General features: G+C 40.2%; 1 protein-coding gene and 1 long non-coding RNA gene across 3 annotated transcripts in view; one reads left to right on the forward strand and one right to left on the reverse strand.

Moving 5' to 3' along the window:
• Nucleotides 1–14,724, forward strand: part of WNT7B (Wnt family member 7B) — a 102,397-nt gene that overhangs the window by 58,168 nt on the left and 29,505 nt on the right. For both annotated transcript variants that reach the window (XM_064421149.1, XM_064421148.1), the window contains one exon: nt 2,019–2,245. In XM_064421149.1, the coding sequence (XP_064277219.1) occupies nt 2,019–2,245 (227 nt within the window). The remainder of the gene's footprint in view (nt 1–2,018; nt 2,246–14,724) is intronic.
• Nucleotides 10,332–14,481, reverse strand: LOC135301025 (uncharacterized). The gene is made up of 3 exons (XR_010362784.1): nt 14,380–14,481; nt 12,293–12,413; nt 10,332–10,426 (listed from the first exon to the last, which is right to left on the reverse strand). It is a non-coding gene; the product is annotated as an uncharacterized LOC135301025 (long non-coding RNA).

Consider the following 14,724-nt stretch of genomic DNA (forward strand, 5'->3'; position numbering starts at 1 on the left):
AGGTGGGAAGGTCTTGCAGGAAACCTGGGCACCTGGTTTGTCCCAGGGAACTGGGCAAAGCCAGGTGGAGGGAATGGAGCAAGAATGGGGCACAGCATTTTAGTATCATCAAAGAGTCCATGTTTCTGAATTTGACACATCATCTATTAAGGCAAAATGCTTTTCTTTGTATTTTACTGCAATATTTTCAGAATATCCATCCTACTTTGTGTGGAAAGTGGATGAAGTCAGAGAGAGAAAAGCTCCATGACCTTTCAAAGAAAATAGCACTTTTACTTTTCAATATTGAAAAGTGTGTGATTAAAAAAAACCAAACGTACTGATACTTTAATCTGTGCTTTTCATTAGCTTTTGAAGCCATAACATAAAGGTCATAAGCCACTGTAAAGAGAATCTCGTACCTCTATCAAACACAATACTTTTTTAAGATTATCACATCTCTTGGAAAGTCCTAATTTAAAGACACCACAATTTAAATTTTATATATTTTTTTAATTTTAAAGAGTAGAAATACTTTTTTGCCTGAAAAAACACCTTAGCTGAAAACCTGCATGAATCTCAGGGACTCTCTAGTTCCAGTTGATGCTCCAGCTTTGTTGCTCAGCATCCAGAGGAACACAAATTAAAGCTGCAGGTCTGAGCACTCCTGCTCCTACACTGGGAGTGGTCAGACTGCAATTACCTTTTGTTCTTTCTTCTGCTTAATAGACAGAACAACAGGGCATGCATGTGCTGGGTGACACCTCATTTCTATATCCATAACCCCCCTCCGCCGCCATAAATCAAAACCCACAAGTGGTGAATTTCTCATGGATTTTTAACTTTGGAAAAGATGCAAAAATACCTACTAAAGGCAGAGTGGATCATCATGGAATTTCCATTCCACAGGAATAGCAGTTTTTCATTTTGGCTGGGGAAGAACTCTCAGTTTCACCCTCCTCGCTCTGGCTTTACTGTATCTTATTGAAATGGCAAAATTCATTCTCTGATTTAATTGAAATGCAGCATTTATGCAATTTTGCAGTTACCTTGTGGTGGAGTTGACAAATTCTTATATCATTCTTTAATTTTGTTTAGTCAGCATTTCCCCAAGGGAGCATTTCCAGTGGGAAATTTTTAACACTAAGATCAAAGGCCTAGGCTGGCATTCAAAGGGGGAAGAAGGATCATGGGGCAGTCAGTCTGCTTGTCCAGAGCCATCTCCACGGGCCTGGCAGGTAGATGTGACCAGAGGCATCACTGAATGTGTACCCACGTTGTCCTTTTTTTTCAAAGTATTACCATTTAAAATGTAGGCTGTAAAGATGTTAAAAAATAAGCCTGTGAAGATGTTGAAAAGTGGGCTGAAAAATGAAAAATAAATGTGCTCAAGTGAAAACATATGGCAGGTGCAAGTTATATGCAAACTTCATAATGAATTCTGAAAATATATTTGAACTGCAAATGTTTCTAGCCTGGATGGCACATATTAAGGATAACTCCTATGTGTTCCATGATGTTTGCCAGATCTAAAAGCACAGTTATGCTGGTGAACTTCATTAATCATTCAATACCCTGAGCATAATAATGGGCAAGAGTGTTGGTAGTGTCAAGTCATTTTCTAAATTGTGCTTAACAGTTTCAAATGAGGTGTGGATGAACTGGCTGCAGTAACTAAAACACTAATTCTGAACCTGCATTCAAAGTAGTTTCAGAGATTTGTGGATGATCGCTTACCACTATATTTCGATTTTAAATAAGTCTTTCTTTCCACATCTCACAAGATGATGTCTCTGTGTAGGACTGGAAACAAAAGTGCCAAAATTAAATTTCTTTTTTCCTTCTGGCACAAACCAGACCAGGAATTACTGCAAGATTTCCAGGCTGCTATACCAGACCAGCGGCATTGTGCCAAGTCGGCACAATTACAGGAACACAACCTCCGACCCTTCCCCTTGTGCACAGCACCCTGCCAGCCACACAGCAGCACCTGGCCACCCCAATTTGGTTATAATGTCTCTTTCTGCTTTTTTCTTCAGAGCTTTGTCATCCGTGGTGGCTTTAGGAGCTAACATAATCTGCAACAAAATCCCAGGCCTGGCGCCTCGGCAGCGCGCGATCTGCCAGAGCCGCCCCGATGCCATCATCGTGATCGGGGAAGGGGCACAGATGGGAATCAATGAGTGCCAGTACCAGTTTCGGTACGGGAGATGGAACTGCTCTGCGCTGGGAGAGAAAACAGTCTTTGGACAAGAGCTTCGAGTAGGTAAGGGTGTCTCTGCCACGGTGCTGTTTGGGATGGCTTTCTCTTAACATTTCCTGCCATGGTCCTGCAAAGTTTGTAACCCTCAGAGCTCAGCAGTGGTGCTTCCAGGACAGTTGTGCATTTCCACTCTGTGAAAAGTAACTGGCAAGAGACATGGAATCTCCAGTGATCTGTAGATGAAGTCGCTCATATCTGTGCAACTTCAGACCCAGCAATGGCCTCAGAGCCTGCACAGCCATCCAAGGTCACAGCCCATGAAAAGTGTTTCCGACTGTTGTCTTGTTACATGTTGTCATGATAACTGTGGTGAATATTATGGCCAATCAAAAATTAACTAAAAGCAACTCAGAAAAATCCCTCTGCAGACTTCCCAGAAGCTTAAGTAATGAGAGAGTCCCAAATAATTGATGGAAGTACTGTGCATGCAACACTGGCCTTCCAGTATGTGGCAATGATACATTTTAGTGTTTCTATCATGCTGCAAAGAAAATACTGTGAATGATTTGAGGCAGGAAACATATTCAAAGAAAATAATACATGGCCTTGGCCTGACAAGCTGCTAGCTGGCAGAAGTTAAATCAATACCTTTTCATTTACCCTATGTCTGGTACTGTTTCACAGGGGAGATTATGTAAATTTTTTTTCAGCACTGAGGTCACTATTTTCCTCATCACCCAGATGGGTATCCTTAATTTATTCCTGACCTTTTCTCTCTCCCCCAAGGGCTGCCCACTCTCCTGTCTGCTGCTCTAGGTTGTAACGTGTTGTACTGTGTGGCTCTCTCAAGGGCACTCAAAGTGATACCATTAAGCTTCTCAGTGGGGTTGTAGCCTTGTATCCCATTTTTCTTTGGGTGATTCCTCTTACATTCAATGGTTTGGGTGAGTCTTGTGCTTCCAATACAGCTGAGAGTGGTCAGACATGAGATCTCATTAAAACTGTAAGAAAAAAGGCATAACATTTAATTTCATCTGTGCAAAGAGGTGTTGACTCACATGGTGCTTTGGTAGTTAGTGGTAGTCAAGGTGTCAGGGTATTTCTCTGATATCCTTGTGAAATGAACGCCAAAAACTGAAGTATGTTTGGGTCAACAAGGGAACTGAATATTTATTGAAAGAACATCCAATTCTTAGAGTCTGGTTGAGGTCTGGGTGCTTTAAGGACACAGTGGTTCAGCTGTAAAGTGTTGTAAAGGAATAAATCCATTGGCATTGGGCAGTTGACTTAGATTTGCAGAGGGTCTGTCATATTCTGTGAGCTTTACATTACATTCTCAAGACATCATATTCAGGAATTAACCTAACTTTTGACTTCTACCTTCAAATTTAAATGAGCCAGAAAAAAGTCTAGTCACTGGTCTTGACTGTTAGACTTGTGGTCTGGTTCTCCTTTCTCCTTGGCTGGTATTGTGTTTGTTTGCTTTCTGTTGGTAACCAGAATTATGTTGTTGTCAGAAAATATACATCTGCCAAGCATTCTGTACTTCTTCATGCTCTGTTTTCATCTGCCAAAGTTTGCAGGCATGCCCTGACCTTAGATAAGTGAGTTGTCTTGCCTTCTGTGAGATCCCTTACGGCCTGAGAAGGGCCACTCTGGAGGGTTGTACCAGAGTGGGTGTCATCACAAAGCTTTAATTGAAAAGGCTTTCACCACTTCTGCTCTCCCCTTCAAGCTGAGAGGTCTTGTGCTGCCTCACCACCTCCACCAGTGTGCTTGTGCATAGCAATCCTCTTCACCAGAGAGACTCCTTTCATCCTCCAAAACTTTGCAAGTGAGGGCAGTTCAAATGCCTAAAGAGGACAAGTTGTAGTTGTTCTTTCAGTCTCAATGTTTGTATGCAAAGTAAGAGCTACAAGGAACAGAAATTATTTGTCATTAGGATGGACCAGCTATCAGGCTGGTCAGACTGTACAAAGTTAGAAAAAAACCAGGGTTTTCTTGAGCCACTGTTCAAGCCTTATTTGCCAAAATGTTTACCATATTCTTGACCTCTTCACTGAAGCTGGGTGGTTTCTTGCACGTCTGAAATGGCTGATGTGGAATTTGGTGGGTTCTTTTATGGGTTAACCCAACACAGATGAAACTTGGCTGTTGTAGCTGAGTTCTGCTTTGACATTTGTTGGGTGTGAAACCACACAGACTCTAACAGTTGCAGAAGGTTTACATGACCCCTTCCAGCCGAGCCGGATCAGTTCCATGCAGGTCTATAAAGGATCCCATAATCCACAGGTCTTTATTTTTTTATTACTGGAGTAGCACCCAGAGATGATGAGGTCAGTACCTAGGAAAAGGATACGGTTTAGGAAGTGGTGTTATTACACTAGCAAGGGGGAAAAAGGTAAAAAATGGACAAAGACTTAAAAACCCAACTACTTCAAAGTACAAGATACTTCTAAGCACAATATTCACATGTGCAACAAAACACACCAGTGACTGACACAGAAACACTAAACCAGCCATTCAGTTCTTCCTGAACACACTGGAGAAAGGACTAAATAAGACAGGCATGTTTTTCACTTCACCCAAAGGAAAGCTTTGTCCCAGAACCCCCTGGGGAGATGAACACTGAAGGTGAGTTAATCAAGTCTCAGGGTAGGGAGGGAAAATAAGCAGTGATGACATATTAACCACTCTCTTGCTGCATGGGGAGGAGAGGACCAACTCTTTAGCCACTGAGCAAGACTCTACCACCACACTGACATGTACAGATTTATGGTTATTCTAATTTGTATTTTGATGCAACACTCCCCCTTCAAAACTCAAAGCAAACATTCAGACTCACCCAACATGAGGTTTCTCCTACAGATGTACATCTGTTTCTACCATCACCTCTTGGGTGCCTTTATGTTCTAACCATGCATGTTTTCCACCCACCACCAGGCCAGAAGACATGGCACAGGGACACATGCCCCCCCTGGTGATTTCTAGGGACCCTTCTGTGCCAGGAGAAGTCCTCAGTTTATTGACTAAGCTCTAAGATGGATCAGTGAGAAGTTTTTTATTCAAAGAGGTACTTCAGTGAATGAGGGCTGCATCACCAATACAGTACATGGAATCTATATTAAAAACAATTGAAACAGTCCAGAGGATGGAATAACAGTTGTAGAAATCATGGGGCATTCATGTTGGTGTAAAAGATTTATAGCAGCCAGACATAAAAGTGACAGAGAAATCTAAATTACTAGCATGAACAAAGGCTGTAGCATGGGATGAATTTGCCAAGCATTGTGTATGCATAGCTTATTTTGATATATTTATAGCTGGGAACTCTTCCATAGTCATGCCATCCCCAAAGAAAGTTAGTCCTGCACTTACTTTGCTCATGCTGTCCTTGTACATTTTCGTATTTGTCACTTTCCTGCATTCATCCCTAGCTTTAAGGCCAGCTTCTCACATACTCTTCTGTACTCTCCATTCCTTCTTCTTGCTTTAAGCCTCTTTAAAGACTGCTTCTTAAGCAAATGAATTCAAAAATTAAAAATGAGATATTTTTAAACTAATTAAAAACCAATTATACATCAAATGTTATTACTGGTAATCATTGTTGAAAGATAATTGCCCTTCTAACATTTTGAAAGCAAGGACCCTGATCTGGAAGAGGTCCTGTCAGGTTATTGACACAAAAGAGCTCCAGCACTAGGTCTCTATTCCCCCAAATGATGGGCAGAGCAATTTGTCACTTACACGCCTCTGAAAGCTGCAGATCATTAATAGCACTGAAAGCAAAGAACTCCCCCAGGAAAAGTAAGCAGTGCAGGCTCTGTAGTATGAAGACTGAATCAATAACAGAAATGAAACCCACTGTTGTTCTTTGACAGTGGATTATTCTGGCTAATTATTTGTGCATTGACCCTTTCCACTGGAATCCTTTAAACTGAAGTGCTTATGAACAGGCAGCTCTTACCAGTGCTAAATCCAGGGCAAAACTGAGCTTTTCTGGTGTTTTGAAAAATATATCTGTCAAGATCTCCAAAGCGATCTGTACCTGTCTCCTTTCTCAGACTCATGATGTGGAAAATGAGCATGGTTTAGCAGTATTTGGCTGTCTCACTGGTGCAGTGATTTGGAAAATCATTAAATTGGACACCTGACAGGGAAATATTAACAAGTAGGCCAAACCCAAGGAAGTAAGGGAGTTCTGAAGTTGTGGGTTTTTTAAAATTTTTATTTTTATTTCTTATTTTATTTTATTTTTTTTTATTTTAATGTCTTGCCCTTTGTTTTAATCTGTAATTTTCTGGTGTGTTGAAAGGATGCATCTGAAGAGAAGTTACAGCTCTTCTTGCCAGGGGAGGTTTAGGAGGAGAAGATCTTAAGAAGTTTCCTGTCTCTTCCCCTTCACTTATCTTTTGATCCACTCTCCAGGCAGAAATGGGGAGGGATAGGAGAAAAACCCACACTTTAAGCAGCAAACAAAATCTGTGCATGGATTTTATTAACTCCCAGGTGAAGAAGGCTTTTGGCAAACATGACCAGGACAAAAACTTCAATGTCACAGTTCTCTACAAGCATGCACTTGTACACGTGCACACATAAACTGGGAAGAGGATGGGTAATTCCAAACAGAAGACTGGGAAAGGGAGGGGGACAACTTCTGAAGGGGAGATACACATAAACAACAGTGATTCTTGCTCTCTTTGTACTGGAAACAGGTAACATTGTCAGTCCCCTCTTGATCCCCTGCTTCAGCTGCAGGCCTGAAGAAACATGGGAATTGGGCATGAAAGATATCTAAGTGATGGAGTCATGGAGGAGCAGTTGGCATCTTATCTTACATGCTGAGGGGGTGTCAGCCAGTAAATTATCCTTTGTTCAGGCCATATATAGGCTAAATTAAATTTGGATTCCACATATGAATCCAGTCATTTTTATTCTGGGCTGTGATGATGGTTTAACCGAGATGCCAAATGTTCATAAAAACTTCCTACCAAAAATGGGAGGAGTAGAGAGGCTCATTATTCTCCAAAAATGGATATTTGGGCCCGAGCAGATGGATTAATCTAGCACAGTAGTGTCTAGTGCGGTATGAGTTGGCCAGCTTGGAAAGCTTGGCTTTCAGTGTGAGCAGAAAACTTGCGATACATGAAGACAGGCGGCATTCTTAGGAATGCTTTACAACCATAGCTGTGCTTTAATGCTATCAGCAAGTCAATAAAGGGGAACCATAAATGAATCCAGACAGTTTGCTAAAGTAAGTACATTTCTAGCTCGCTTTTTGCCTTTATTTTCTCCTGCCATTTCTTTCTCTGCTACTTTATGTTCTCGTTTTCAATTTTTTAAAATCGATTTATGTTGTTTGTTATATGTTTGTTAAGGCTTAGTAATATTCATATATCAGGTTGACTGTATGTTTATTATTCTAACATCTGTGCATTTATTATGGGAAAATCTATCTTTACGAACTTGCACTATATCCAATAAAAACAATATGGGGGAAAAAGAGGAATTGTACAGCTGGAAACAATTTGGAGGGGGAAAATGAGTTGGAATTAGATTATTTTAAATATGATACAGAGCAGGGTACACACTTCACTGACGGAAAGGCAGTAATTATCTTTGTCATAGCAGTAGGTGCTATGATTGGTTTAGGCATTTGTCGGCTATGGGAACCTCAATTGCACAGTGGCTTTTGGACCTAATGTGGAAAAATTTGGGGTTTTTTGTTGTTGTCGTATAGCATGGGCCCAGACAACAATGCTCTTTGAGCATTCAACCAACAGAGCAGAAATAAATCTGCTTTCAGTAATTTGAACTGGATTTCTCTGTTTGTGCTAGGATATAAAAACCTTCCAGTGTGAGGGGTGGCTTCTCAGGGCATGGCATCAGCTTTCAGCTCCTAGTACAGTGGGCTGTCTGGGATTCTGGGAGAGAGGTGCACAGGATGCATTCAATTGGCTGCAATCTGTACTGAGGATGTGTGCAGCCCCAGAAGATGATGTAGGACCTATCCAAACTGTGTCTTTATTGCTCATGTAGCCAGCTTGGAGTGACTGCTGGTGTCCATTTCCCAAGATGCCATGTGGAGTCATTGCATTTGCCCATTTGATTTAGTTAAACTATGAATACCATGGCAAATTTGATGATCTGTGGCTTAAGCAAGCATAACTCTTAATAGAAGCAGAGTGGTGCAAAATAAGTTGTATATTTCTTGGTTATTTGGAGAGGGAGAGTTTTCTCATTATTAGCCTGAATGGAAAGAAAAATAAATAAAAAGACATGCATGATGAACCTCCATCCCTAGCAGCTTGGTAAGTAGTAGGTAGAGGCAGGCAGCAAAGAGATAAAACCCCCAAAATCTGTGAAATTCCTCCACATGTTCATTTTGCAGGAAAGATTTACCACCCTGCAAACAGTCATTGCAAAGCCTCCTCTTAAAACATCTCAAACAGCACCTTTATTTTCACAACTGGCATGTTGTTGGTGGAAGAGGAAACCAAAATATCTTTAACCTTAAGCAAGTCTGATCTATTTGTTCTCACTTATTGGCTATATATTACTGCACAAGGACTCTGGTGTGCCAGTGACTGTCCCACAGGTTGCCTTACAGAGGTAGGAAGGCCATGCTGGAGCAAAGCTGAGCTGCTCCACCCAAAGCTGGTCTGAGTTAGGCTACAGGCAGTGAGAAAAGCCCTCAGAGGCAGCTGCCTTAGCAGAGCAGTTTCCTCAGAGCACTTCACCTCAGCTGAAGGCTGAGCACTGGGGAAAAGGTGTGATAACGTAGCAATAACAAGGCAAAGTATGTGAGAGGGCATTTCAGTTTGCATTACCATCTTTGGGGGGAAACTGAGGAGTTGGTTCAAACTGTTCATGCTTTCTTACTGTAGAAGGTTGGGTAAGCTTTTCACTATCACAAGTAACAAGGTAAGACAGTAACCCAAACCAGAATAAGAAAATAAACCCTCCCAGCTGGCGGTAGCTGAGGTTGTGAAGGAGCAGTAAAAAAGTTATGAAACCCTTAAGGTGCTAAGAATTTGTACTTTTTTGACTGAGGAGACAGGTTATTGTGGGAGTGGTAGGTTCAGACTCTTAATGTCTGTCACTTGGATGGTTTTAGAAAAAGAAGAATACTTTTCTATTCTAAGAAAGTATTGTTGTTTAAAGAAACATCCTATTTTGACAGGATGGAGGATTCCCAGCTTGGTGAATCAATTTGAACATTTGTGGGTGATAATTTCTCTGTGCTTTAAAAATTTCCTAGATGTCAGAACCTCAAAATTATTTAGGGAGGCCTTAGTAATGTTTTCAAAATACATTGTAAATCATAGAGGAAAATACAAACATAAATGGACAGTACCATTTGTAAATTAAGAGTTGACAGAAATAAATTTTGTTTTACTTTACTAGAAAAACTGTCATTTTGCCACATTAATTTTATAATCCTTATTTCTTTGTCTCCCTATAAAAGAAATAAAAGCATATATAGTCTGCATATAATAATTTCCAGCCACGAACAGACAGATGTTTATATATCTCAATTTATCTTCTCCACTTCCTTGTCTTTTCATAAGGTTTTACTGCTTAGTTCAAGTATAGCTCAACTGTATTTTCTCTTCCCTCAAGGGTCATGTGTGTGAAGAACAGTATAAATTCTCTTAAATTAAAATGTTCTTGTTGGCATTTAAATATTTACCTATTTGGCAGCAGACTTTCTTTAAAAGGCAGATATCCTTATTCCAAACACAGCACTAGTATGGTAATACAATTACTTGGTGAACTGTGTGTGGCTTGCAGCTGGATGAGGAGTGGTGGTTACTGGTCTCAATGAAATCTGGAATTTCCATTCTAAGGAAAGGGCTTTTGCTTCATTCTGTTTCATATAAAAGTGAAGATTTTCTTGGAACAGGTGCTTTTCTGTAGACATTTTCAAATTTAAATACACTGACATACCTGACTGTAAGCAATTCCATTTTTGTTTTCAGAACACTTAATTTTAAATTTGTTCCATGCATTAATGTAAATTAATGCCAAGAACTGTAACTTGGGAGACTCAAGTCTCTGGATCTCCTGAACTCTGCTTTCACATGCTTCCGTGGGTATTCTGGGATGTAAGGGCCCACAACACTGCACAGCTTGGTGCAGAAAAAATCCTCCTTTTCTCTGTTAGCTTTGTCTGCAGCTATTCAGGGTAACATTTTCCATATTGCTTTTCTGGTTTCCCTTGGGATGAGTCAGTCAGAGGTCCTGTGGAAAAGATAGTGTACAAATTCTAGGCTATGGTTTAGTTGAATTCTGTACCAAACTTTGGGCACAGGGCTAACTTTGCATAACTTTAAGCTTGGCATTTCCTTACTTCCAAGTGCCTCCAAGGAACATTAATACTCATTTAATGTAATTTTTTATATCAGTTTTTAATAAAATTTCTGAATACAAATGTTCCATAGCATGCTGACTCATTAGTTACTTCAGCACCCCAGTCCTATTGGTCAATGGCTTAGAACGTAATGCATGCTTAAGCCAGGAAAACAAATGACATTAAAAGTCAAATAAAGTGGGGCTGGGCTTCATCCAAAAGGACAGGGGCCAAGTTCTTGTCCTGTTGCTGTCAGTAGAAATTTTGCCACTAAAAAGTCCCCTGGTTTTTGGTTATGAGCAGAAGTTGAAAGTGAAGCTGAATTTCACAGAGGGACTCTGCTAAACCCCAATTAGTTAAATGACAATCAATCATACAACATTTGACTTTTTAAGTGCAGAGCAACTTTGCAAACAGGCAGGTGCTGCCAAACCTTGCCACTGCAGGGGAAGTTCTTTATGGAGGGTGACAGGGAGTGCAGGACAGCACCTGTTGGAGTGTGGTGCCTTAATAACTTAAGGTTCTAAAGACTTTGGAGATTCCCTGAGCTTTACCACTGCGGTTAAGTGTGTTGTCAAAATCTCTTCCCTAGAATTACAGATGATAGGTTTGGTCATCTAGTCCAACCTCTACACCAAGCAGGACAGGCTAAACATAACATTAGACTTCAGAGTTACATGTGTAGCAGCATCCCTCCCTTTCCTCCTCTGTTCTTAGGGATAGGTTCTGTTTGGTAAATGATCTGTTTCTAAATTGAAAAGCTTGAAATGCAGAGAGAGGCATGTGCAAACATTACAAGAAGCACAGCATTTGTTATCTGCACATTTTGGTGTGCAAACAAATATTTTAGCGTTCAGGATTAGATCACTGATCCATGCAGTTTGCCATCGTGCCTCCAGTCACGAGCAATTTCTTTTCCTAACAAAGTGGCTGGTGTATTGCAAAATATTACATCTGACAAATACCTCATTTTCTAATTGACAAAATTTCCTTCGTGCGTATCATGCCTGACCTTTTAGCATTGGATTAAATTGTGCATGACTGTAGTTTATTTCTTACTGATGTTCATACTGTGAAGAATATTATGGTAGAAGAGGAAAATTTAAAAAAGAAATAAAACAAGCAAGCAAACAAGAGGAGTCTATAATCTATTATTTGGAGACTTGAAAAAGTGAATCTAGCATTCTAAGGTAGTCATTCTCTCAGTACTCAAACTGGGAACTGACTCCAGCCATGCTTTTTTTATTCAATACATGCTTAACTTTAAACCCTCCATTGTAAGTGCTATTAAGGAGGCTTTGAAAGCCTCTTTTTAAAGGCAAAACAAAGTGATTTGCAGAATATAGATATCACAATAAAAGCCAGCATGCAAGATCAAGCTGACGATGGGTCCTTCTGCCCATCCCAGATCCCCTTGGAGTGACCCTAGACTGCTTTTAGCCACAAGTGGAGTTTGTTGCTATCTACAATGCTCTCTCCACTGCAGAGGTTCAAACTCCTATTCTGGGATTGTGTGAGAAGGATGATTCCTAAAACTTAGCTGGTGTTAGTTGAATGGGCTTGAATTACTGAGGTGTCTTTTTGGTTTGCTATCACCCCAGAGAGCTCACTGGTGCACTGGGAGAAGGCTCTGCTCCCTCTAGATGGAAGCTCAACAGACATGCACAGAAATGCTGTAGACTTTACAGCTTTACTCACATTGCTAAAACAACAACAACAACAAAAAAAATCACTCATGGATCACGACTTATTTTTACCTGTTCACTCATTTCTTCACCAAAATGTGGAAACTCATATTCTGTTTTATTCAGCCATCTTGTTCAGAAGAGATCTCCATTTTAAGTCCCATCAGACACAGTCAGCGCAACCTTGCAGTTCCTGAGGAGAATGGCACAAGAGGTAGAAGTGGTTCCTTTCTGCTGCTGAATTAAAGGGTTTCAGAAAACAAAGGCAGAAAAATGAGGAGCCCCTTCCTCACTTCTTGTCCTTGGCCCAGTTTCACATCACACAGCTCCAGGCATTTGCTTGAGATGTCTGAGATAGGAACCTAGTCAGGCTGTTTTCCTTGTATGGTCAAAGAACAGAGAGAAACACTTCCAGAGAGTGATTTGCATCTTAATTTGAGTGCACAATGGTCCCTGTTGCCTATCCTGGGAGTTTAAACTCCCTTAATACCTAAATTCTCTTTGTGTTTGAAATGTTTCCATCTCTATGTATGTAGTTCCTCAGGGGAGCACTTGGTCCTCTCATAAAGCCATACCTGCTTCCCCACATGGCAGACATGGAAACTTGATCCCTATTTAAAGTCCTACCAATTCTTAGTACTCAATCACCAGCAGTACCTGCAAAACTTGTCTTAGCTCAGGACTTTTAGACAGATAGTGGCAAAACCCAAAAATAAATGCTGCGACCACAGGCGTAGCTCCACCACTGCTCTTTGGAAATTTAAGATTTGGGAGTCCAAAATTACCACCAGATGGTGCACCTATTTAGCAAGTGACAGAGACATGTTCCACAAAAAAAATGGAAGCCACAGCCTCCAGCAACCCACCAAGTAGCTTCCCCTGCTCTTTATTCTCAGTTGTGATATAGATTGAATGTGTTTGAAACATAGACCTGCTGGTCATACTATCCTGTTACATTTAATAAGGAGTATGTTTTCAATCTTTGTAATGGAAGCCTTTCAACTCTCTGGCTAGGGCCGTGAGGAAGTGGGAAAGAGTGAAGCAGACCTATAAATGCATGTGCAGGGAGAGGGAAAGAAAAAGGGATGGGCCAGAAGCAGGAAAAATCAGTAATGGTGAAGGGCAATGACAGGATCCAAAATCCAAGGTGGCCAGCCTAGAGCACTGGTGCATTCCTGTTTTAAGTTGAGGCATTTCTGGCTATCAATGGTGGGCACCTGACAGGGAATTTTTGAAGGATAATCTTGATGTCTCTATTTGGAAACTTGCTAATGCTAGTATCCCAGGCAGAATCAGACAGAGTATTCATTAGGGGCATAGTAAAGGTATTGAACTTTCCTAAACAGTCAGGTGGGTTTTATTTTCTGACTGTTTCTCATCCCTAAGCATTTGGATCCTCCATATTCAGAGCAGGATTAGCACAAATTGACAAGCATATATTTTCTGCCATATTTGTCACAATGCCAAAATACCACATGATTCTTTCAACCAGCAATACATGATCATGTGTAGCACACGAGCTGGTATCTATTTCCATTCTACTCTACTTCTGGCTTTAAAGAATATTTCAAAGTAATAACTAGGTTTCTGGAAATCCTATTTCATGAACCTCACAAAACTTATGCAGAAAAAAAATATAATATTGTGTCTCATTCCTTTGCTTAGGTGGGTCATTTACTGCTTTCTGCTGTTATGGTGTCTTTAAAATTATGTCATACATAAAATTTAGTATATTGTTAAGAATGATTAATTAGATTGTTATTTTAGTTACAACTTCACCAGTGAAAAGGAACTGAATATTTCCTGAGTGAAAACATTGGAATATTCTTTAACTCAAGAAGGTTTCATGCAGAATGGATAAAATAATTTTTAATTCTCTTTATCTGAGCTGAGATGAAGTAATCACATTGAGAAGCTCAATACCATTCCCTTCCTATCCTTTTTCACATACCTGTGTCTCCTAGTTTAATGTAAGAACAATCATTTTATGGTAAAAAATAAATTTTATGGTAAAAAGCATGAACCAGGAGATAATGGACTTGTTCTCTGCTCCCAACTGTGCCCTTTTTTGTGACCTTGGGCAAGTCACTTCATATCTTGCTCTCTGGAAACTAATGATGACTAATTTCAGTGAGGAATTGAAATGATTGGGCACAGACCTCTACTTAAACATTTGGGATGTATCCTCAAACAACACTGGTTGCTGCTAAAGTCTTCTTACTCAAGGAGGAAAGAAAAAGGAAAAGAAAGACATATTGTGGAGGAATATGGTCTTCTAAAAAGTGAGTCCAGGCCTGAAAAAAAAAAACAAACTAAAGTGAAAAATCCCAGTAGAAGAGGCCTAGTAGGATTATTAGCTTAGTTTGCAGAAGAAGGATGTTTGAAAACCTCAGGTAATTGTTCACTCAAATTTCGCAGGGAGAAAATAGTGATGTTCAGTACTTGCATGTAACAAACATAAAAGGGACAGAATAAAGCCCACAGGGAGAGTAAATTCTGGTTAC

This window comes from Passer domesticus, chromosome 5 (assembly GCF_036417665.1).
Source record: "Passer domesticus isolate bPasDom1 chromosome 5, bPasDom1.hap1, whole genome shotgun sequence".
Taxonomy (NCBI): Eukaryota; Metazoa; Chordata; class Aves; order Passeriformes; family Passeridae; genus Passer; species Passer domesticus.